Source organism: Barbus barbus, assembly GCF_936440315.1.
Source record: "Barbus barbus genome assembly, chromosome: 19".
In the NCBI taxonomy this organism is placed as follows: Eukaryota; Metazoa; Chordata; class Actinopteri; order Cypriniformes; family Cyprinidae; genus Barbus; species Barbus barbus.
Window position 1 is genome coordinate 21,314,132 of NC_136747.1, and position 25,784 is coordinate 21,339,915.

At 36.1% G+C, this 25,784-nt stretch overlaps 1 protein-coding gene across 2 annotated transcripts in view; it reads left to right on the forward strand.

Annotated features, from left to right (window-relative positions):
• The window catches only part of LOC306885379 (rho guanine nucleotide exchange factor 2-like), a 48,557-nt gene that overhangs the window by 4,521 nt on the left and 18,252 nt on the right, over nt 1-25,784 (forward strand). The window contains exons 2-10 of one of the 2 annotated variants that reach the window (XM_079441844.1): nt 1,762-1,824; nt 1,932-2,119; nt 5,153-5,324; nt 6,128-6,233; nt 6,526-6,565; nt 6,651-6,795; nt 19,491-19,653; nt 25,472-25,539; nt 25,717-25,780. In XM_079441844.1, coding sequence (XP_079297970.1) covers nt 1,789-1,824; nt 1,932-2,119; nt 5,153-5,324; nt 6,128-6,233; nt 6,526-6,565; nt 6,651-6,795; nt 19,491-19,653; nt 25,472-25,539; nt 25,717-25,780 — 982 coding nt within the window. In that variant the 5' untranslated portion in view covers nt 1,762-1,788. Of the gene's footprint in view, nt 1-1,761; nt 1,825-1,931; nt 2,120-5,152; nt 5,325-6,127; nt 6,234-6,525; nt 6,566-6,650; nt 6,796-15,028; nt 15,318-19,490; nt 19,654-25,471; nt 25,540-25,716; nt 25,781-25,784 lie in introns of those variants that run through there. The other variant, XM_079441845.1, reaches the window with a different exon arrangement.

The following is a 25,784-nucleotide window of genomic DNA, read 5'->3' on the forward strand; positions in this document are numbered from 1 at the left end:
GAAACAAAACAATGAACTTTGACCTCTTCGATCGCTACAGTCCCAACCTCTACATTCTCCTTTCTACAGTTCGTTCACTTTCTCTCATTGTGCATGCTTGCACACATAGGTGTGGAACAGGTGGTAACAGCCTTATCTCGGCCTGTTGGCAGACTGTGTCTTTGTGACGTGTGCATTCATGGACATATTATTTGCAGAGTATTACTCACTTTTAGTATTTGCTGCAAACAGGAATACTAGAGAGAGACAGAAGCCATTTTACTTGAGAGGAAATGGTTTTATATGTGTGCTTCACAATGCATTCCTGTTACAATAGGAATAAAAGAAAAGGATGGAAGCAAAACCACTCCAGACGATTTCAAAACAGTGTTACGTAATAAGCGATAACCATAGAGACCGAGGGGAAGAAAGGAAGAGGGAGGTAAAATGAGAGATAAACAGACTCTTGGAGTGAAAACTTTCCCAGCCCATCACTCACTTTCCATAAACTCCCTGTAACACTGTGAGGTTGCGACACATTTTTTAATGATTTGTAAAATAGCCTAGCTTTTATGATGGGATTCTCTCATGTGCTGGACTTTTATTGCAGTTGTAAACTGAACTGTGATATGATATCAGATAACAGGCCTATTTACGCTGCAAAAAAAGTTGTTACATATGCTAGAAATACTGGTAACATCTAATTAACTGGTTTTATGAAAGTCCAAAATATTTAATATGACTGAATAACCTGACTACGTTAGGTTACACCAATAATAGTCATTTTTAAGGGTCACATCAGGTTAAAAAAGTACCTTACGGCAAGAATGGACTTTCATGTGGCAGATGATAAACACACCAGTTATTACACTGTAAGAGAGACCTTAGTCATATCTAGTGACTTAAGGGTGGGCTCTTTTGACTTTTTGCTTTAAAGCAGCCACCTAGCATCCAGCACACCTTAGAAATCACATAACAATGTGGTAAAAAGTAATCAGCAAACCTTAGCAACCAGATAATGCCCTGGTAACCATTCATAGCATTGTGCAAGCACTGATGCACTACTCACATTTACTGTACATGCACATCCCAGGTGGTTTACTATCCAATAGCATAAACAACCAACCTGTGTTTTTGGATACAGCATCATTCCTTGGGCATTTACAATGTGTGTATAAAATCAGATAATTAGTTTATTCAACTTTATGAGCATACTTACAGTATACTTGCGTAAAGTGATATATGCTATTTAGAAAATCTCAGTTGTAAACCATATTATCACCCAGCTCAAAACTGCTAGATGTGGCTAAGGCATTAAAAGGATAGTTCACCCAAAAATGAGTTTCATTCTTCTGTTGACCACAAAAGAAGATATTTTGAACAATGGGGGTAACCAAAACGTTGACGGTAGCCAATGACTTGCATAGCCTAGTATTTTTTTCAATGGCTACCATCATCTGTTTGGTCACCCGCATTGTTTAAAATATCTTCTTTTGTTTATACACTCAGCAGAAGAAAAAAACTTAACAGTTTTGGAAAGACGTGAAGGTAAGTAAATGATTACAGATGATGACAGAATTTTCATTTTTGGGTGAGTTATCCCTTATAATATTAGAAACATTAACATTATGATTATGTGTAATTTTGACTTTAGTCATGCTTTAGTGGTGGTTTGGATATGTAGCAGATGTAATGGATATAACTTCTATTATGATTTTATTTTTTGAACCATTTACTCAAGCACATTTTTCAAAAATAGTAATGTCATATTTTTATCTGTAGGGGGAGCAGTGAAGCTATAATCTGAGTATGGGCCCTGAGGAGCTGCCTGACCTTATGGACACGGTATGAATTTGTGCATATGTATTTGTCTGAGGAAACAACAATGTGTGTGCCAATTATGTGCCAATAATTTAGCATTATTTGTTTGTTCTCTCAATCATTACACCCAGATGTTGAGCACTCCTCCTCCCTCTCCTCGTCCTGTTTGTTCCTCGTTCTCACCTCCTCACTGCTCTCCGCCGGTCGTGACCTTACGCTCCCCTGCCACTCGTCACCTGACTCAGCTCGACCCTTGGAGGAGACACAGCTGGGAACCTGGAGCTGTGGCACAGGGATATCCACCCAATGACACACGCAGGTAAAAACTAATTTTTTGTGTTCCATTCTAAAGTGTCACAGAGGTAAATGTGTTTTTACCTCTGTGACACTTTAGAACGGTCCAAGTGTGCTCTACCTTAATTAAAAAAACAAAAACAAAAAAAAACTGGAAATTGTGACTAATTTAGCTTTATTTTATACTGACATGTATTATCATGATGGCTAAACTTTATTATAATTCGTGGGTAGTTTCAGATATTTATATATTTTATAATTTAAAATTGTAATTTATTACATTTTAATAATATTTTTTATTAGAATGTAGTATATTTCATTATTAACTATTTTTTTATTTTAAAATATTTCAAAGTAACTTATTTTTTTTTCGTCTGATGGCAGAGCTGAATTTTCAGCAGTCTTCAGTGTCACATGATCCTTCAGAAATGATTCTAAAATATTTGGTGCTCAAGTAATATTTCACATTATTATCAATGTTGAAAACAGTTGTGCTGCTTGATATTTTTGTGGAAAACAAAATGCATTTTTTTTTTTATGAATAGAAAGAACAGCATTTATTTGAAATAAAAATCTTTTGCAAAATAATCTTTAGTATTTTTTTAACGGTTCAATGTATCCTTGCTGAGTTAAAGTATTAATTTCTTCATAAATAAAATGTTATTGACACCAAACTTATATTATATTATTAAATATTAACTATTAAATTAATATATTATGTATAAATTATTATATCTAAATTATGTACTCACTGAAATGAATAGTTAACCCTGCAGAATATGATTTTTACAACATATTGTTTTATATTATCATTTTGCATCAATGTTGGGCCGTATAACTCTTTCTCTCACACACATATTCGTCCATGGCTGTCCTGATATAGAGCCTCTACTGTGTCACTCTGTGGACTAAAAGATGAATATGAGACAAAACTACAGAATGTCACATTTTATTATTAGCCGTTTCAACACATACATGTTTTACCAAATAAAAAGAACAGCACTTTTAGAGTTCATCCCACTCATTGATGTGAGCATAAGTATTGGGACAGTTGAACATAAGGCAGATATAAAAGATTAAAAGCTATTATTTATTTGCAGATCCCTTGCGCACAATCACAGCAGTGAGTCTGTGACCCATAGACATCACCAGACTCTTGGTCTCATCCTTTGAAATGCTTTTCCCAGCCTTTAATGCAGCCAATCCCAATTGTTGCTTGTTTTGGGGAGTTTCTGCCTTTACTCTCCTCTCCAGCTGGTGAAATTCATGTTCAATCGGATTTAAATCTGGAGATTGACTTGGGCAATCTAAGACTTTCCATTTCTTTGCCCTTATAAATTCCTTGACTGAACTGGCAGGGTGTTTTGGGTCATTGTCCTGATGCAATATGAAACACTTCCCAATGACATTTGGTGGCATTTTCTTGAATATTGGTAGGCAAGATGGTTTTGTACCCTTCCAAATTCATTCTGCTACTGTCATCATACATTAAGTCATCAGTAAAGTTGAGAGGGCCTGTTCCAGACACAGCCATGCATGCCCATGCCATGACACCACCTCCACCATGCTTTACAGATGAGGCTGTATGCTTGGGATCATTGCAGTTCCCTTTTTTCTCCACATTTTTGTTTTCCCATCACTTAGATAAAGGTTCATCTTTGTCTCACCAGTCCATAAACACACTTCCAAAACTCTTCTGGCTCACCTTTGTGTTTTTTTGCAAACTCTAATCTTGCCTTTCTATTTTTGGTGCTGGTCAGAGGTTTGCATCTTGCTGTGTAGCATCTGTAATTCTGTGTCAAAGTCTCCTGAGGACAGTAGATTGTCAGAGCATCACCCCAGCTTTCTGGAAGTTGTTGGTGATTTTATGGACACGTCTTTTAGGGTTCATTTTCACAGCTTTTATGATTTGTCTGTCATCAACTACTGTTGTTTTCTCACCCGATCAGGTTGTTGTTGGTTGCTGGTGTCGCTGGTGGTTTCCAAACTCTTGATTTCTCCATACCCTGTTGCTCTAATTGACTTCCTCTTTTCTTTTAGCATCCAAATTGCTTGCTTTTCTCTCAAAATCAGCTCCCTCATCTTCATCCTGGTTTGTGTGTCATCATCGATTGCAAGATTCAGAATACAGAAGTAATGGATATAACTGATACAACACATTCCCTTTAATATCTGAAGAATTAATGCAACAGGACACAGCTGATCACTTAAGACCTGTGAGGCAACTGTTCCAATACTTAAGCTCACATCAGATAGAGGGGTCAAACTCTAAAAGTGCTGAACTTCTTAGCTGGTAAAACATCTATGTGTTGAATCACCCAATAATAAAATGTGACATTCTGTAGTTTTGTCTCATATTAATCTTTCAGTCATATCTGTAAATGTCTTGACTCCACAGCCAACAGAGCAATTTTGTCTTTACTGTTCCAATACTTTTGGAGGGCACTGTATATATATATATATATATATATATATATATATATATATAATACACTTATATAGGCTTCCTAGTATTTATTTTTATTCTTATTCAATGTTGTGCCGTATAACTCTTTCTCTCACACACATATTCGTCCATGGCTGTCCTGATATAGGGCCTCTACTGTGTCACTCTGTGGACTATTATTGTGAGATCACCACCAGCCGGTGCCAATGTACTCAGTGAGGAGACAGAGACACACACACACACACGCATGGATAAGAACACACAGACATACATAGTTCTCTCCAGTAAGGATCTTACATTACACTGCAGCTCATTTTCAGGTTAGCGTTAAAGAAGTCGACTTAAAACCATCTGAAGGAAGAGGAAAGAGTAAGACTGAAGTTTTTAAATCTATAATGTTATTATGAGTTTGTATATATTTGTGTTTACGTATGTGTAGATTTGTTTGTTATTGCAGTTGTCCTATGGAACTTATAATTTGTGGTACTTTGTAATGATAGTCATCAGACAACAGGACAAAAAACAAGTCTGACCTTCAATTACTTGCCTTGTTGTATCATGTTATGCAATAACAATGTATGTGAATTTAATGTTCATTCTCTCTCTTCTTAGTGTGAGTCTTGAAGATCTGCACCCGGATGAGATGTCCTTAGTGCTAAACGGTGCATTGAGGGCAAAAAGAGCTCGAGAAGCCCGCAGGTCTGTCACTCAAGCTTCCCTGACGTCACTTACTGAGGAGGAAGTTGGAGCAGAGCATCAGGAACATCATCGATCAGCGCTGGAGGTTAGAACACGCACACAGAGCTTCTGTGAGCTGCATCACCATGTACTGTATACTTATAGTTAATAGCCACCTTCTAAGCCTCCAGAGATCAAGATGGAGCAGCAAGTTCATTTACTGATCATGGATTGGAAAAGTGAAAAAAACAGCAAAATTATGAGTTTCAGCTTCTATTTTTATACCTTATTCAATGGAAATGTGAAATGCACTTTATGTTCAGAAAAATAACTGTACATATCCAAACAGCACTACATTGAACGTTCACTTACAGTGGATTCCAATAAATTTAGACATAATTTTATACTTAAATTCTACAATGGTGCATTAAATCGATCAAAATTGGCAAATGTTTTTGTAACAAAGTAACAGCCTTTTCAAATAAATGGTTTTCACTGCAAGAAAAAAAGTATCATCATTTTAAAACTGTCAAGTAAAAATATTTTATTAAAACCTTTAAACAAAATATTAAGCAGAAACAACTGAATAAGAAATGGTTATTTAACACCAAATCAGCATATTAGAATGATTTCTGAAGGATCGTGTGACAGGAGACTGGAGTAATGGCTGATGAAAATTCAGCTTCACAGCAATCATAATAGAATTAAATGACTAATTATTGTTAATAATAATTATTAAAATAGAAAAGTTAAATTGTAATAATATTTCATAACACAAGTGTTTTAACTGTATTTCTGTACTTCTTTCAAAAACATAAAAAAACACACTGACTCCAAACTTTTGAACAGTAGTGTATATTAAATATTTTAGTTTTAATTAGATAACTGCTTTGTAAATCTCTCCCCCAGGAGCAATCCAATCAGATGCATGGCTGCAGTGTCTCCGCCCCCAGCCTGTGTATGATGCAGCAGATGCCTAGAAGCTCCGCCCCTCGCCCACGCTCCTACTGCCATGGTCAGTTGAGTGTGTTTGGGGTTTCCAGCTTGATCACAAATGAATTCAAATGAAACCATTCATTTATATTTTCTATGTGGTTCTTTTTCTCACTTTGTTATTTTTATTATGCTGTTTCCCCCCCTAAAAATAAGTACTCAAATATTGTATGTCCACTATGTTTCTGACTCTTTATTTATGACAGTGAAACTGAAACTGATATTTAGAAGACTGCATTACGTCATGCGCAATTCAAGTTCTATTTCCTCAATTCAATGAGAACATTTTTCTTGTCTTGTTCGGTGTGATCTAGAGAGTGTTTCGTACCACCAGATTGGAGGATCATCTCACAGGTGTGTCTCAGTCCTGGCTTGTTTTAATCATAAATATCCTAACATAATCAATTGCAAATATCCATACTTTTAATTTCTGATACAGTATAGACAGTGAGTTTGCAGCTCCTGGCTGGGACATAGATGGAGGGCAAATAAAGGCTGAGGGGCACGAAAACAAAGAGGACGCCTCAGGACATCGTCTGGAACGAACACTGAGCTTCCTGCGCAAGATGACTGCTAAAAGCAAGGTAGGGGCCCAGCTTCCTGTCCACTCATCTGCTTACTGTGTCAAACGGCAAACCTACGTTGATGACCAATATCATTTCTGGTTGGTTGTTATTTTAATCTGTCATCAGAAGTGAAGTGTTACCAGTTGCATATGGCATATTGCTCGTTTTAGTTCAGCAGAGAGGAGGCAGTGTAGTGAAACTGGACAATAGTCCCATTCCAGTCCTACAGAGGGCAGAGTGAGACAATCCTGCTGAGCAGGCAACTGAATAATTATCAAAAAACCCTGTGTCCACCTCCTCCACTTGTTCTCTGTAAAATGTAAGTTTCTGCTGTCATTATTAGTTCTCAAGCTAATATAGGGTGATCATACGTGGCATTTTTCCCAGACATGTCCTTGCCAGGATTTCTATATTGCTTTGATTCAAAGTACCTCAAGAGCATTTTGAAAACATAAGGACCCGATATCATACACCGATCAGTCTGCACACGCAAACAAAGCCAAATCCTAGATATTTTAGGCAATATAGAAATCCTGGCCAGGATGCGTCTGGGAAAAATGGCACGTATGGTCACAATAGCTATAATACTCTCTCTATACTTTCATTAAGCTCCCAGCTGAAATTCCACAGCTTGGCTTGCGCCTAGAATCAGACTCCAGCTTGTCATGATTCATAAGAGCCTGGCAAACACTGACTCACTTGGTAGCCAGCTAAAATTTCTCAGAAAGTGCCACAAAGACTGCAGGTTTGACATCTTATCAAAGCCATTATCATTTATTTGATTAAATTCAGAAGAATTCCAGCAGTTTCATGCTTTTTTTGTGTTTGAGTGACAGCCTTTCTACTCTAGAACACAAAAGATATTTTGAAGAATGTTGGGAACAGTTTTGGTTAACATTGACTTGCATTATATGGACAAAGACGCAGAGACATTTCTCAAAATATCATCTTTAATGTTCCACAAAAGAAAGAAAGTCTTACAGGTTTTGAATGACATGAGGGTTAGTAAATCATGACAGAATTGTCATTTTTGGGTGAACTGTCCCTTCAGGTTTCAATTAATTGGCATGATCTTTGGGCTAGTTTAAGAAACACTCATTGAACTATCAGAAAGTACTGTACAACATTAGTTCTTGGGAGAGTGATATGCAATATTATTCTGAAACCCATATGACAGAAGTTGTTTTAAGGATGGATGGCAATCAAAATACTGTCTTTGACCCAGTTCACTACTATGACACATGAGGAAGCAGGATTTTATGGTTGAGTGATGACAGGTCTGAAGATGACATTGTTTTTGAGTCAGTATCGCAGTGCTTGTGAAACAAAGTCCTTGTTTATTCACATTAGTGTTAGTCATGTTCATGGACTGTCAAATCTTTAGAAGTCTGTTTCAAAGTAAAAAATAAAAAAGTAATTATGAGAATGTTAACTGGGAATATCTAAAGAGACTATTACTATTCAAACTATTACCATTCAACTATATTACCATTCAAAAGGTTTTTTATTTATATGAACAAAATATAGTGATAACAGTAATATTTTGAATATTATTACAATTTAAAATAATTGCATAAAATATATAAAAAGCTGAATTTTCAGTAGCCATTACTTCAATCTTCAGCATCACGTGACCCTTCAAAAATCATTCTAATAGACTGATTTGCTGCTCAAGACACAGATTTTTATTATCAAAGTTGAAAACCGTTGCGCTGCCTAATAATGTGTGTGTTTATTTTTTTCTTGATTCTATAATGGATAGAAGTTCAAAAGAATGGTATTTATTAGGTATATTTTGGTAGTGTTTACTGTCACACTTGTTATATACACTATATACTGTCATTGTTCACTTATGTTACATTTTATATATATATATATATATATATATATATATATATAATGTCATATTTATTTGTATATTATGTAGCAATAGCCAAAAATACATTGTATGGGTCAAAATTATAAATTTTTCTTTTATGCCAAAAATCATTAGGATATCAAGTAAAGATCATGTTCGATGAAGATATTTTGTAAATTCCTTACCGTAAATATATCAAAAATGAAGTTTTGATTAGTAACATGCATTGCTAAGAACTTCATTTGGACAACTTTAAAGGCGATTTTCTCAATATTTTGAATTTTTTGCACCCTCAGATTCCTGATTTTCAATAGTTGTATCTCGGCCAAATATTGTATGATATCCTATCATAACAAACCATACATCAATGGAAAGCTTATTTATTCAGCTTTCAGATTATGTATAAATCTCAATTTCATCATATAAATCTGGTTTTGTGGTCCAGGGTCACATATAAAATATTAGCATTTTTATTATTTGCAGTTAGAGGAAATTAAGTCACAATTGTGGATGAAAGATGCAATTACCTTTTTTATTATTTATTTATTTTTGCCCTGACAAGGAAATAGGCTTTCATGTAAACTTCCCCATGTGTCAGCTCAAACCAATATAAACTTATAAGGTCACATTTACTGAGCTATCATTTAAACCCTTATCATCACAGCTAAAGGTCTGTTTGAATTGTGGGTCTTTCCATGACATCATGCCACTAAAAATCACACACACGCTTTCTGTGTAGATCTTAAGGGAGCATCGACAGAATTGGCACTCGTGATTAGTTGTTCACTTTAGGGAATACGATTTTCATGCCAGGCCCACAGGCTCCAACACAAACAGTCCAGCAAAAGACGGGAGGAGTTTTATGAGACGGCCTCTTTCTTTATAAAGCAAGCTGGACCATTTGCTTAAGTAGCAACTTCTTGTTTTTAAATAGTTTTTTAAACCACATTACCAGATTTATAGTACAGTCTAGGCTTCTCTAAATACGTGTTATTAGTAACACACTGCGTTTGATAGATCACAACCATATGATTAGCTGGGAAGCACAGTCTGACGTTCATGTGACTAGACTTCCTTAGAAGCACTTTCTGCTTTTCTCTCTCTCTCTCTCTCTCAATTCCAGACGCTTACATGTGTGTACCCACTCACAAAGAATCACACACGGGTCCAGTCAGCTGTTTGAAGCCTGATCTGACCCCATACACACACAAGGAAGGAGCTTGTGAAAGGCCAGACCACAGGCACAAACTCAAATCAGCATGACCGGGTTTGTTTTTAACTCTGTCAGCCTTTTGCTATTAATTCTTTACCGTTGAGAGGGAACTTTTTGATTGTATTGTACCACATTACATTTTTAGATTTCAAAAGTGATTTTAAACTTTCAGATAAGGCTTCATCTTATTATTAAACTTAGTTGTAAATATAAATATGGTAATCATGTATCGTAAAGCTCTTTCTTACTGAGTGGTACCACCACAGTGCAGGGGTGTGTGTGTGTGTGTGTGATGATTATTAGCTGCAAAGTAAACAGTCTGGCAGAGTCATCTCATCGTCTGGCCTGTTTCCTCCTCCCATTATCTTTAACTCTCAGCCTTCCCCTCTGTTTTCCTTGTATCGTTCAGTTGCTCTTTCTGTCCTGCCACTTATAAAACTCGCATACTTTCTCTTTTCTGCACCCCTTTACATTTATGTCTCAACAGATGAACGTTAAGCATTAAACATCACAAACTTAATTTCTTACCTCAATGCCATAAAATGCATTTCATAAAGTGGGAAAAACCCAGCGAGTGCAGATGGACACCGGTTCTTGAAATACTATTGTCAGGATTTTTTACTGGAAGTAATTTTTCAACAACTGTGTTTCCTCTGTTGGCCATTTGCTGCACTGCTTACTCCAAGCTGTTGGGAGACTCATAAAGCCACAGAGGGGCCCGGAGGGTGGAGCACAGGGCCTTTTTGAGATTATAAAGCCTTTGCACTGGTTTGGCAATCCCACTACAGGAGCAAACATCTGTGAAACGTGTCAGCAGGAGCCCCTCCCACACCCTTGCTGACAGACTGGGATCTGGACTGTTTTGAAATGGAAAGGTGAATGAGGATATTAGGATATTAAGTAAAGTTGCCTTCATTTATCGATGCAATTTGTTTTACATTAAAAATGTTTTAAAATGATATATATATATATATATTGTGATATATAATGTGTACCATTTTTAGAATTTTTAATGACTTTTTTTATTGACAATGCAACAAGAACTAAATATAACTTAACTTCTATGATTGATGCAGCATCTCACTTAGCCAAAATTAGAAATACACTCATGAATACAAAAGTGCACACACACACACATTCACCTTAAGGCATCACGTTTTGTTGTGTGACACAATCTGTGCTGAACGACAGGCCTCGTGAGCTTCAGCATCTAGAACCTGGTCATTATCTCTGCAAAAACACAGACACCCACAGTCCTTGCTATAACTCCTACTGTCATAAACGCGCACAGAAAAACACATTTTCCCGTCTGCCGCAGGAAGAGAGCCTCCTCTATAGAGTGGTAACCCACAGCAACGCTCTTTCTCTCTTTTTATCCATCTATTTCAGTGAAGAGTCATGGCCACATCTAACACCCACTATCATTGTAACTACCAGCTTCAGTGTAATGCAAATTCATGCAAAATGCATACACCACATAAATGAGCTCTATTTCTTAGATCATTTAATCTATAGCTATGTAAAATCACAAAGGAACCTATTTGCTCTTAGATCTGGAGACTTAGAGATCCAGTTGTTTTGTTTAATTATCAACTTTGTCTTAGATGTTTCTTTTAAAATATGATGAAATTCTTAAATTATATGGAAAAAAATATGTATAAATGTATATTTCAGTTCATATTGAAATTCCTGGCACAATTTAAGACCTTGACATTTTACTCTGGAGCAAAAGCTGATAAGCAGAAGACAAGTTTTCAATTTGTTCTCCATTTCAATCTAATTCCGGAAATGTATATTTTTTTTTGCTCTATTGAATAAACAGTTTAACACTAATATTTGTCTTCCATAAAAAATGCTTCCGATGTATCTGAGCTTATTAGTATTATTATTATTGACTTATTTTTGAATATTTTTTCAAAAACATTTGAGAATAATTATGAAAAGGAAAAATGGTTGCAGATTATTAAAATGGCTAAATTTAAATTGTTTTTCAAATAAACAAAGTAATTAAGAAAAAGCAAAAAAATAGCAAGTTAGAGAAAAAATAAAGAAAGTGGGATATAACTTTAAGTGAAATTGTATTTATTTATTTTCCAAATACATTGAAAGTAATTGTGAAAAGGCAAAAATTAAAAAATAGCTACATTCAAACATAATTTATTTTTTATTTCAAATACATTGAAAGTAATTATGAAAAAAAAAAGTTAGAGATTATGTAAAAAAGTGAAAAAAGGGATATAATTTTAAAACGTGAAATTGTATGTATGTTTGTATTATTTATTTATATATATTTTTTTTAAAACACTGAAAGTCATTGTGAAAAGGTAAAAATAGCTAAATTGAATTTGTTTTTCAAATAAACTGAAAGTAATTAAGACAAAGCAAAAAATAGCAAGTTAGAGATCATGTAAAAAAGTGGGATATAACTTTGAGAAGTGAAATTGTATTTATTTATTTTCCATATACATTGCAAATAATTGTGAAAAGGCATAAAAAGCTACATTCAAACATAATTTATTTTTATTTCAAATACATTAAAAGTAATTATGAAAAAGAAAAAAAATGCAATAGTTTTAAAATGTAAAATTTTATGGATGCATGTATTATTTTTATAATTATATTTGGTTTGTTTGTTTGTTTATTTATTATGTATGTATGTATGTATATTGGTTTATTTTCTGAGATCAAATGAATGAATGATTGAATAACAAGATCAGCCTATTAGATCAGGCAGTGTACTTGTTGAACTGGCACTGATTATGAAGTGGCATCGCGCTTATTAGCATTTGTTAGCATAGCTTGCAGCAGACCGCTCCAATAACATCAGCATTATCCGAGTACACAGGCAGCCCTCCAATACTCACGGAAGACAGAGTATTCATCATTATTGATCTGGTCAGGAGTGCTGCAGGGGCTGAAATCTGACTGCTAATTAACAATGTAACTGGTCCCATGCCACACATTTGTTATTACCAACACAAGGAAGAAAGCTTGTGTGCATGAAATTAAAGAAATCATGAGTAAGAGGGAGAGGGAGAACAAGTGTTGAAACACTTGTGTGGAAGTCCGCCCACAGTGCAATCTGTCCTTCCTCAGAGACAGTGAACTAGAGAGCGAGCAAGAGAGAATGGTGCTTCACTATTTAAAGTTGAAGAGCTAGTGGATTTCACAGAAAGAGACGTCATATACTCATTTTCTTCCAGAATAGTGATGGTGATTGGTGGAAGGATGGCTTTTTGAGAGCCGAATGGTGATGTAGCTCGCTATTTTACTAAATGTCCACACGCATACTACATTAGGTTTTTGTTTGAGACTTACTATTTATTTTGAGAATTTATTTTAACTTACATAGTCAAGTAATTTAATAAAACCCTCTTTATTCCAACGCAAGCTGGCTTTGGTGTAACAGTCAAAACATTTTTATTTTTAACAAATAAAATTCATAGTATTCAATTATAAGCAATGCTAATGTAAGTACTTTATTTATAGATATAGTTTTGAGTATATTTATATATGTAAAATCATAGAAAATGTATTTATTTATAAAAATGTTAATGTGAATAATAAATATTTTCTATAATATAAAATTTGGAAAGAATTTTATATCCATTTTTTAATATATATATAATATACACACACACACAGAGAATTTATATGTGTGTGTAGATAGATAGATGTGTGTATTTGTATATACATAAATATACACAATGCACACAAATATGTAATTATGTAAACAAAAACTTTTTTGGATGCGATTAATTATTAGACAGCACTAACGATACACACACACACACACACACATATAAATATATACAAACACACACACACACACACACATATATATATATATATATTCAACTCTTGTCCTCTGTTCATCTAACTCTCTTATCTGTTCAACCAGGTTATGTCGTCTGAGCTACAGTCAGTATTGTTTGATGAATCCAAAATGACTAGATGGGACAGTACATCTGTTGCAAGATTTGACCTGCTTTAATCTTGCTTTAATCTGCTGAGAGATTAGTCTAGCTTTAAACCATGCAAAATATTTAAAAAAGAAAAAGCATTCAACCAGTCTTTTGCACGCTTCTGTGAGTGTGCCCATGTGGTATAAAACCCCAAATCTTGCCGTCCACTGTAAACTTTCCAGGCTCCCCTCATAACCCAGCCAAAGTTTAAGTACACTGTTGGCATGGCGACAGATGTGGCCAAGGCGGAAAAATAATCTCCCCTCCTCTCCCTTCGGCTCTCTTCCCAAAAGAAAACGGCCACCATTTTCTGCCATTCCTGGTACACAGAGGTAATCTGCAGAGGTGCGTGCAGAGCCACTCCAATACTGCAGCATTTAGAAACATTGGATACAGTCTTCCCAATGTTATATGCTGTAACTAAATGTCTTTATTATTAAATGTTAATTTGCATAATAAATTAACTATCCATCGTTTCATTTTCATTTAAAGTAGTAACTGGTCTGATTTCACTCAAGGGTGCTTTTTGCTTGCTAATGCAAACCTCAAGCTTTCTTAGTTCCTTCTTGCGGTACAGTCCTCTCTGAGAAATGCTGAAAAGGTGTTGGTGCTGAAGTTGATGTCATTGCTTGTTTGAAGGAGTTCAGCGACCGGGTTTGAGCGGCTCCAGAGCTGTTGTTGCTTTAGGACCATCATTACATCATGACAGATCTACATCTATTGTACTTAAACCACACGGATGTTTCCATCATATTAACTTGTGACAAGCCTAATATTAATATGCAGATTTTGCAAAGACTAAAACTGACTAGCCATAGATATTAATACTAATTCTAACACTCACAAAAAATGATCATGATAATTCTATATTTAGAAATGTACGTGATATTAAATATATATATTTTTAAATGATTTTACAAATCATAGCTGATAAAGCATTATCAAGCTAAAATGATTTATACATATAGTGATATAATTATGCCTTTAATGCCTTTTTCTGGCTAAATAGTAAAAATAAAAAGTAATAAAAGAAAGAAAATACGTTTACTCGTATAAATGAAAAGTAATTTTTCCTTGATTGATTTAGAAATATTTACAATATGGCGTTAAGATAAAAAAAAACCACTCATTTTAATTGAACCATATAAAATGATTTTATATTGTTATCTAAGTGCTCTGGGATGCAGTCATCTTGCGCTTCCTGAACGAGAGAGAGAGCGCGCGCGCGAGAGAGAGAGAGAGAGAGAGAGAGAGAGAGACTTATTTCCCTCGAAGTTACCGCACCGCGCTGTTCTGTGAATGTCTCCTGCCTTTTAAAAACGCTGCTATTAGACATACACGGGGCCAGAGGGAACTTTTATCTTAATTAATGGGATATACATATGGTTTTGCCGTAAGAAGATTCGATTTTCGTTGTACTGAAGACGATTAGATTATCGCCATGTCTCGAGTAGCGGATTTGTCGAAACTTCGCCAGGAGAGGATGAGAGAAATCAGTCAGCGGGTAAGTGCGACGACGCGTCCTCGACTACTCGTGTTTTAACTTCTGTTTGAATGTTTCACTTTAATATTTGTTCGTCATGGTTCATGAGAGATTTTAGCGCTTATAGGGACTATAATATTGACTATTAAAATATTAGGTTTTGAGAAGTATAAGTCAATTCAGTTCTTTTCAATCCAACTTTTAGTATTTTGATAATACATCATTTTTTAAATACAAAAGCAGTGAAACACTACTTCAGAAAAGCACTGACTGTGTTTTGTGACTATAAAAATACATCAACTATTAACATAGAGGTTGTATATAAATGTCGTCAAGGAAATATGATGTCATCTTTGGTATGTTGCAAAGGCAGCACAGAAAGTTTAAGGCTGCGTTTATATTTGCACAGAAGCCAAGTAGCATCAGATCTACTTCTGAGAAGTTAAGGTGGGTTAGAGCTGGGTTAGACTTTAATGCAGCTTTTATATGTTTACACACAATTCAGCACAGAGCCTGCTTAGAGCAGCCTTAACTCTGGTGTATAGAGACACCTTGAGTAAGTGGTTGTATGTTTGCTTTTGGCAATGAAAGTGCACCTTTTTTTGTCCAATTATTAGCTTCAGTTCGAGTTTGAGTTGTGTAGGTGTTACTGAGTGGGAATGTTGAACAACAGACTGTGTGTGTGCACGCATTGAGAAAAATTCAGAGCCAAAAGAGAGGTTGCCATAGAAATAGCACTCAGTTAAAGCATCAATTCCAGGTTCAGGTCCGAAGGCAAGATTTTTTTAAACAGTGAGATGTGTTATTGCTCACACGTACACACACACACACACACCATCTCACTACCTCTTCTTCTGTTAAACGGTGATGTCATAGGTCAAACTGATGTCTAACATCAGTTTAAGCATTTTAAATGTAACCAAGAACAATGGCTAAGTTTGCTTGTCTTAGTATTTATAAATTGATATAATCCACCAGTCTTTGTCAATTTTTGGCCATTAACAGTACCCACTTGGCACATTAATAAGCACTGGTGTTATTTGCGAAATCCAGTCCACCAAGAGCAGAGTCATGTTGTCACACTATATGGGGTAAGTTGTCACATGGAACCTGTTATTAAACAGCTTAAAAATGATAAAAAATTCATGAAATTGTAAAAATACAAAAATGTATACTGTGTCTCTCTAATTGAACAAAACCTTACACTTGACATACACTAGCCCCAGTGTCCCGAGTATTTATGTCGACACTGGCTTTCGAAAGAATCCATATCAGTTGACTGCTACTGTCCTGTATTGTAATTGGCTTTTGTGTAAAAGTGTTTGCGAAGAATGTCAATGTCAACTAATCAGTCATGGTTCCCCATAGGCCAACTGTATCCAGGCCATCGGGCCACAGCAGGCTGAACTAAATCTGGAGCTGGGACTATTCGAACTAGAGCACCGACATTAAGTCCTGCCAGTCTCAGCCCATTTCCTTGATGGGAGATGACACCAAACTTTAGACAAGCTCGCTGAACTCAGACAACAGTGTGCTCAGGGCACATAGCGCTCATGCTTTTGTACAGAAAGTTTGATTCAATGTCAACTTTCAAGTGAGCTATGACCACAGAGGTTGTTTTAGTTTTGCACTCTCAAATAAATTTCAGTAGCATTATTTTTATAAACGCAGACTTGGAAATGTTAGCTGCTTCTAGTTTGTGCCTCTGTGGTTTATAATATACAGATTCATACTTAAGTTTAGTTACAAAAAACGTGTCAGTTTACCACATGGTTTGTTCTCCGACTTAACATGAACTATTGCGACTTCCCATATCTTCAGAGATGATCACACATACACGTACCAAACAATGCAGAAACATACTGGAAGGTCTGGTTTTGAACAAACTAGGTCAATTTAAATTTGGTAATTTGATAGCAATATCCTGCAGGTTGTGGACTGCTACAGACACACACACTAACACACTAACCGGTTTTTAATACATTTTCTGTTGCTTACTTCCAACACATGTCCGTGTTCCTATGGCAACCTTTACTCATGCATCGTGCAGATTAGAAAGAGGAAGTGCTCTCTCATTATTTCCTGCTTTGCATGTCAACAGAGAGGCTGATTTTCGGAATAAGCGATCCCAAAACAGGGTCTGGTGTCCTCAGAGATGGGAAAATATGAGACATCTTATCTTAAAAATTCAGTTGACATTTCAAATTCATTTTTAGAATTGCTTGTCTAGATGTTTAGCTTTGTCTTTCCTTCATTTGAGCAAATTAACCCTTAAAACTTATGTAAAAGAGGAAGATGGTCAGCCCTATGAGTTGAGCTTCTATAATAATGCTGACTAGAATATTAACCAACAAGATCAAGAACATTGCAGAAGTATACAGCTCAGAACGTTTGATGGGTTAAACTGAGTTTACAGAGTTGCACTGTTAATTGAGCAAAATTAATGCCTGGATTTATTCAATTTACCTAATTTAAAGCTGCAGTGGGTTTTTTGAGCTGTAAATGCTATATAATTACTCTGGAGCCACTGGAAATTTCATAACAACACAGATTGGCCGATGGCACCACAAGAACGTACACAGTCTTAAACTAAACTCTAGCAAATATCCTGTCAGCATATGAGCTGTGACATCGAAGGCAGCAGACAGGAACATATAAACGGGGAATATTTCATTATATTATGGAGGATGTTTTGCTAGTGGCCGCTCAAAATGTAAAATGCCTCAGATGGTTTGCTAAAAAAAAATATTTTCTATGCTGTACCAGTGAGCAAAAATGGCAGGGTGCAAACTAATACTGAAACTATTAAAACTAATTTTGGTAATGGAAATAAAGCTAATATAAAATATGAATATTGGATGGACAAACAGAATTTAAAAATGTTGCTTTGGTAACTGAAAATAAGTACATTTACACTGAAATAAGTTTAAACTGAAGTACTATCATTACTAAAACTAAAATAAAAATAAACTAAAGCTAAATAGAAATAAATAAATAAATAAACTATAAAAATGACAAAACAACAAAAAAATACTGAAACCTAAACTAAAACTGAAATAAACTGTAAAAAATTCTAAATATTTATAAATACCTGCCTCCACTAATTACCAATGCACATCAGTTGGCCTATTAGATTGTGTCCAAAAAGACCCTCAGAGGGTGAAAGAGAGGACAAACACAGAAAAAATAGAAACAAGCTTATCAAACTAGGCATGTACGCAACAAAGACACACAAATAGATTAAATAAATCTCAGAAACTAGAGCCATTGTTTGCTTAAACCACATGAGTGACTTTTTATAGTGGCTGATAGGGTTCATTTGTCTTGACCTTAAACGCTGATTAGCAAAGATTAGCTTTTTCAATCAAACCCAGTTCACAGGCATGAATGTGCTGTATGTTTTTATGATGAAATCTTTTTCCAGTGAATACAGGCCTTCTAGACATTAAATATGGCCATTGTTGGAAATATGTGTTCTTCCGAAACGGTGTTGCAAGTTCTCTTTTGAGTTGGTTGTTTCCCTGTTTGTGAACTCAGCCTGTACCAGTTCAGCAGATGAATCGGTTACACAATAGATACTGAGCTGCAATAGTGTCATCATTGTCTGTTTGTGTGAGTGTTGATTGTTCTTTGACCAGCTCAAAGTTTGTTTGTTTATTTTTGTACAATGATACTATGCTAATTTTACTCTGGTGGACATGTTTTAAAGGGTTACTCCACCGCAAAAGGAAAATTTTGTCATGAATCACTCACCCCGTCGTTCCAAAATTGTAAAAGCTGCATTCGTCTTCGGAACACAATTTAAGATATTTTGGGTGAAAACCGGGAGGCTTGTGGCTGTCCCATTGACTGCCAAGTAAATAACAATTTCGAGGCCCAGAAAAGTTTGAAAGACATTGTCAAAAACGATGTTACGTCAAAATTACATCACCGTAATTTTACGAAGCTACGAGAATACTTTTTTGACGCAAATAGCGTATGCTGTTCTGTGTCAGCCGCACAAAACGGATACGCTGTTTTCGTTCAAATCAAAGCATAAATAAACGTTGAAAACGTAGCTGTGTGGCGCAGCTGACACAGAACAGCATATGCTATTTGCGTCCAGCAGATACTCTCCAAAATGGTGCTAAGATGACGCGGAGGAGACGAATTGTTGAATAAAGTTGTAATTTTTGTTTTCTTTGTTTCGATTAGAATAAAGAGAAGGAGCGCATGAGGGAGCGGGAAAAAGAAGCCAGAGAGCGAGAGGCACGCTACAGTAATGGCCACCTCTTCAACTCTCTCACCGTGTCTGGAACCACGCTCTGCTCGGCCTGCAACAAGAGCATCACCGCTAAGGAGGCCCTCAGCTGCCCGAGTGAGTCACACACACACATATACATCACACTCAAAACCCATAAAGGGCATGCACCAGTAATCCTGTCAGCCAAGTTTATTTAAGCAAATAATGGATTGCAGTTGAGTAGTTGCTAGGCTTTTGCCCGTCTTGGGGCATTTACACTACACCATTTTCAACTAAAAATGGAAAATGTTTTATACATTTTGGCTGTTCGTTTACACGACTATGTATGACTACGGGAGTTTGAAAACACAAGCTTTTGAAAACCGGTTCAAAGTCCAAGATTTTGGGTGGGCCAATAGTCTTGTGGGCAGCGTGCTGACATATAGCGCCATTGCACTACGGGTGTCCCAAGTTCGATTCCTGGCTAGTGGACCTTTCCCGATGCCCCCCCCCCCCCCCGCTCAACTGCCCTATCAAAATAAAAGCAAAGATGGCAATAAATAAATAAAAACAATGTGCAAGATTTTGAAAACAATACTAATATCATCTCCGTGTAAACTACAAAAACATGATTTTGTGAAATTGGTGATGTCATGCACATGCACATTATGATGTGTATTTGCGCATGTAGTGTTTCTTTACAAAGTGACGTTGCCAACTACTGGTCTGGCATGCATAATACAGCATGCATGGTTTTTGCATTTTCCTATGCCGTTGCTAAGGTGTTGAAAGGCCTGGTAGCCTAAAAAGCCAATTCCCGAGTCTATAAGATATTCTACGTTCACACTGCAGGTGAATGTGGCACAAATCTGATTTTTTTTTGTTCACGTGATACAGATCTGTTTTTGTCATGACGCTTTCGTATGTGGTACTAAATCTGATAGAGGTAAGATGTTTTGCAAAGTGACCGCAGTGTGAACAGAAATTCATGCGACTTTGACGTCACTCTGGATCAACTTTCGTCACAATTCTGCGCTCATGGGAGTCACTTCAAAGATTTTACATACCCAAAGTTACCAAGACAGTTGTGAAAGGTCATCAGTGGGTGTGATGTGTCAGAAGTGTGAAGTGTCAGAACTCAAAAGTATTACAATGACGACTCTATATACAAGCAAACATCGGGGCAAAAGAGCATGAGGGCTTGTATCATAAAAGTTTCAAAACTCTGCTTTTTGTCACATCCTTGTCTTTATTTTTCATATTGCCTGCCATTATTTCTGCCTTCTACAGCAGATCACACAATAAATAATCGCTTACTTTGTCCTCCGTGTTTGTTTACTTCTGTATGACAGCATGCTGTGCAAGTGTTGCCAAGTCCACAGTTTTCCCACGAAATTGGACTACTTTTTCCACTGTTGCCGTGGGTTAATTTTTGACTTTATGGGTTGAAGCAACTTTAGTAATGCGATGTTTAACCCCCAGAACATGATTGGGTTAATTTTGGGTTATTTTTGAGAAGCAAATGGGGTGGATTTTTTTGCGAAAACCTGGAAACCCGGCTCAGTTCAGAACCATGATCTGTTCTCGCTAGAAATCTGATATTGGCCACATTTAAACCAACAGTGTGAACAGCTATTAAAAAAAAATCGGATCTGAGCAAAAATGAGAATTAAACACTAAGACTTGCAGTGTGAATGTAGTTTCTTTCCCTCATCTGATTTATTTTTTTCAGTATTTTCATAGGCTACATTCACACTTGAGGAAATTGTGGTCCAAATATGATTTTTTTTTTTGCTCATTTGTGATTCAAATCGTTTAGTGTCATGACTGTGTGAACAGCACAAACCTCATGGAATCTGGTCATTTCGATTCTGATTTGGGCCACTTCCATATGTAGTACTACGTCTGATTCAGGTCAGATGTTTTGCAACGCGACCACAGTCTGAACAGCCAAAACGGAATTCATGCAACTTTCACATCACTCTAGATGGACATTTGTCATGATTCACTTCAAATATTTTACATACCAGTATTTCTTAGATCACTCGTGAAGTTTCAGAGGTAGTCAGTGAAGAGACAAGAGGTGTTGTTTTGTGATGTATTACAGAGACCGCTCTATACAAGATAAACTTAATTTCCCTTCATTTTCATTCTCCTTATGACCTGCTCATGAATTCACTGGCTTCCACAACATATAAATGAATGCGTAAAGGCTTATTTCAGTGGCCTCCATGTTTACTTCTGTATGACAGCTTGTTATCATTCTTTTGCACATGCGGGCCATACTAAAAAATTGGATCAGAGCAATAAATCAGAATTGAGCACTAATACTTGCAGTGTGAACGTAGCCATAATCTGCCTGATAAAAAAGTGACTGCATACCTCTCCCAAACAAGCCAACTGATTTGAAGTATCATTCATGTAGGATAATCTCATGAATAAGTATTTAGCTTTGTGCTGATGTTTAATACTTAGTTATGTATCTGAACACACCCTTAATGATAAGTATGAGCGGCAGTAATTGTGATTAGACACTAACGATTATAAATCAGGTATAATAGCATTACCATTCTTGATTAATGTTTGCTTACATCCTCTGTTGATGAAAACCCTGAGAATAAATGCTCCTGACGAAACCCTAGGAGGAGCTTGTTTGCGATCCTGCCAATCGCAACGCAGAGACTATAAAAACAGCTGCTTACCTCACTCCTTCCGATGATTTTTCCGGCTTTCTTCCCCCATCCCAACTCCCCTGCTTTCTTTCCATGAACAGCTGTTTTTTCTCCAGGACTTCAGGCTTGAGACGAACATAAGCCTCTTTATTACTTACAAGCCACACCTGTCTGCCCATTCCCTCTTTCACATTACATCTATGTGTTGCAGCACTGAACTGCTGTCTTGAGTCTTATGTGGTGGAGAGTATGTGGAATATTTTTAGTGGCTGGTCTACCACAGCATGCCAAGATAAAACACACACTCATACACTCACACACATCTTGAAGTTAGAGGTCTGGATAGTTTCTTCATGGCAGGCGTTTTCACACATTTCACCATATTCACTCACACACTGTAATATATATATATATATATATATATGCATCATAATATATATGCCTACATTCTAAAATGCATGTAAATAACATTTTACAGACATTAATATCCATTCTTCTCATTCTTTAAGGATGCATTTGTGGCATAATGTTGATTAGACAATTTTCAGTTTTTATAAAGTCATGGTTCCAGCAAGGCATTTACAATAAGAGCAAACAGGGTGATGCACTTCAAAGGATTAAAAGCAGTCAAGCGTTACTTTAGCTGTAAAGTTGTCTAAATTGTTATTTTTGTGTTCATTTTTCAGTTTCAATTCAAGGTGGATGAACTCATGGTTATTTGACACATACTTGCAAGGTTTACATTTTCTCCTTTTCTTGCTTGTGTCATGTTAGATGTACAGGGTTTCTTGACTTTTAGTTGTCATGGAAGAGTTGAAGCATTGACTTAAGCAGACAGGGATAGTAGGGATTTATCACACTAGTCTTATCTTAATATGTATAATGTTTAAGTCTTGTTGTTATACTATCCAAGAACTGTATATTTTACCATTTAATTCTGTTGTGTTTTACTGTAACTATAATTTTAGCTGTTTTTTAAAGCTTGAGGAATGAGATAAAATTATTATGCTACAAATGCTGTCAGTACAACTTAACATGCATTAAACCTGTATGATTCTTTTCAGCACATTTACATATAAATGCTGGTACACTGTCACACCCTTTCCTGTTTTGCTGTGCTCATATTTCATTTCTTGTTCTCTGTTTTACTATTGTTTTTAGCTTCTTCCTTATTTTGTCATTGTGATAAGATTTCAAGACCGGACAGTGCGAGCTGCTCACTGATGAGCTGCTCTGTGCTCGGCTGCTCTGGTCTGGGTATTGATTGCACTGAAAGCTTGTGTGGGTGTTGGAACATGTAGTTTGTGCATCTGTGCACAGCAAGAGAGAGCAAAGGCCGTTTGAACTGAACACGTTTGAGTGGGATCAGATTTACACTAGGTGATTAGATAAATGTATATGCATAAAGATGCTGTTTTATTTCATGTTTTGTAGATGAAATGGTATAAGGGAATAAGGATGTGAAAACTACATATTTTTAAAATTAGCTTGTTGGGTTGCCTGAATGACTTGCAGAGTAATCGTTTTAAGGAAGCACTGGATAAAGTGCTGGTTTCACCTCGATCAGATGCACATGTTAGGGGCATTTACATTAGAAATGTTATTGTGATCAAAAACATCTGGATGAAGCGCAGCGGAATGGAACAGAACACAGGAGTTCGCTGTGTGTTTTAATATATTTTTAGCTCAATACGCCCTCTTAAAAACAAAACTCTGCTAAAGTGAGTCACAGTGCAACTGCAAAAGACATCTGTGTGCATACATAAGACTATAGCAGTGGCATGAATTTTATGTTATGGACATTCTGTCAGCTGAGGTGTGTGTGTGTTTGTGAGAATATAAAATATATACATATATTGTATACACACACACACACTAACATATAGACTATCGTTCGAAAATTTGGGGTCAAAAAAAATGTATGAAATTGATACTTTTATTCAGCAAGGATTCATTCAATCAAGCCAAAGTGACAGACCTTTAGATTGTGACAAATAGTTTCTAAGTAAATGCTGTTTTTTCTATACATCAAAAATCCTGAAACAAATGCATAACTGTTTCCACAAAAATATTAAGCAGCACATCTGTTTTTAACATTGATGATAATAATAGAAATTGTTACTTTAGCACCAGATCAGCATATTAGAATGATTTCTGAAGGATCATGTGCCACTGAAGACTGGATTAATGGCTGCTAAAAATTAAGCGTTGTATCACAGGCATAAATTACATTTTAAAATATATTCAAATAGAAAACACGTATTACTGTTTTTACTGTATTTTTAATAAAATAACTGCAGCCTTGATGAGATTTTTTTTTTTTTGTTAAAACATCTAAAAATAATTTTGAATGACGAATATAGCAAAATGAACTATCTTTAATTCTCCTTGAGAGCAATGAGATTTAATAAAGAGCAAACTGAGAGCCGCTTCTTAGATCTCGATTCTGTCTGTGTCTGGCGTTGCCAAGACACCACATTTGCAATCAGTTATTTTTAAAATGGACTTCTCAAAATGGACATTTCTACTGTAATTTATGTCAGTTTTTTAAATAAAATGTTCCTCTTCAGAGCTTCATCTCTGAGATGCTCTGCTTCTCCTTGGGTGATTATTTTGACTCATGTAGGTGTGTGTTGTGGGGCATTCGGGCCAGGGAAACCCCGCCGGAGCCCCCGTCCCTCTTCCTTCCCAGCCACTCTCAAAACAGGAAGTTCTGAAACAATAGGGGTTCAGAGACAAAAGCAATACGCTGCAACCAGAGAAAATATTCAGTGACTAGTAGCATGCTGTAAAGAAGACAAGCATTTTAAAGCAGACATGGACAGGGGTCAAGAGGGAGAGAAAGAGAGGCAAACACTGGGTATGATACAGCTGAGATTTCCATGATTATTTGCTGTAATATTGAAGAGGAGGTTAGAGTATGGATTAGAGGGATTTATTTTGTATTTCCTTGCTGGAAAATCCATTGTAAACCACTAGCTTTGTTTGGAAACTCTGTGGTTGGTTTCTAGCTGGTTTAAGCTGATAGATCATCTTAGACCAAGAGTAAAACAGCTATTTATCAGTCTAACATAGTCAATATTGTTTTTGGAACATAGTGATAGGTCAACCAGCTAATGACTAACTTAGACCAACCAGAAATCAAATTGAGATTTATGTGACCATGGAAAGATCACAGTCATCGTTTATTACATTTGTGTGTACATGTGATTGTATTACGCTTATACGTCTGATGACGAGATAAAATAACGGTGGTTTTCCTGCCTGCTCTTTTTTTTCAGCCTGTAACGTCACCATCCACAACCGCTGCAGGGACACGCTACCAAACTGTGTCAAAATGAAACAAAAGGTGGGATATTAGTACACACACTTGTCACATGGGTTACTTGGACCATAGCCATGCAGACATTGGCTTTGATTCATGGTATGATTCAGAAGAATTGTATCTAAATTGGGTCAGTTTTCTTATGAAAAGGTTTAGTGTAAATATGTCTTAAATTTGATCTGTCCATATGTGTCACAATAGCAACAGAAAATGGCTCTAATAAGGAACAATTCGGCCTATCAGAACGTGACGCTGAGGAATAAAGGTGA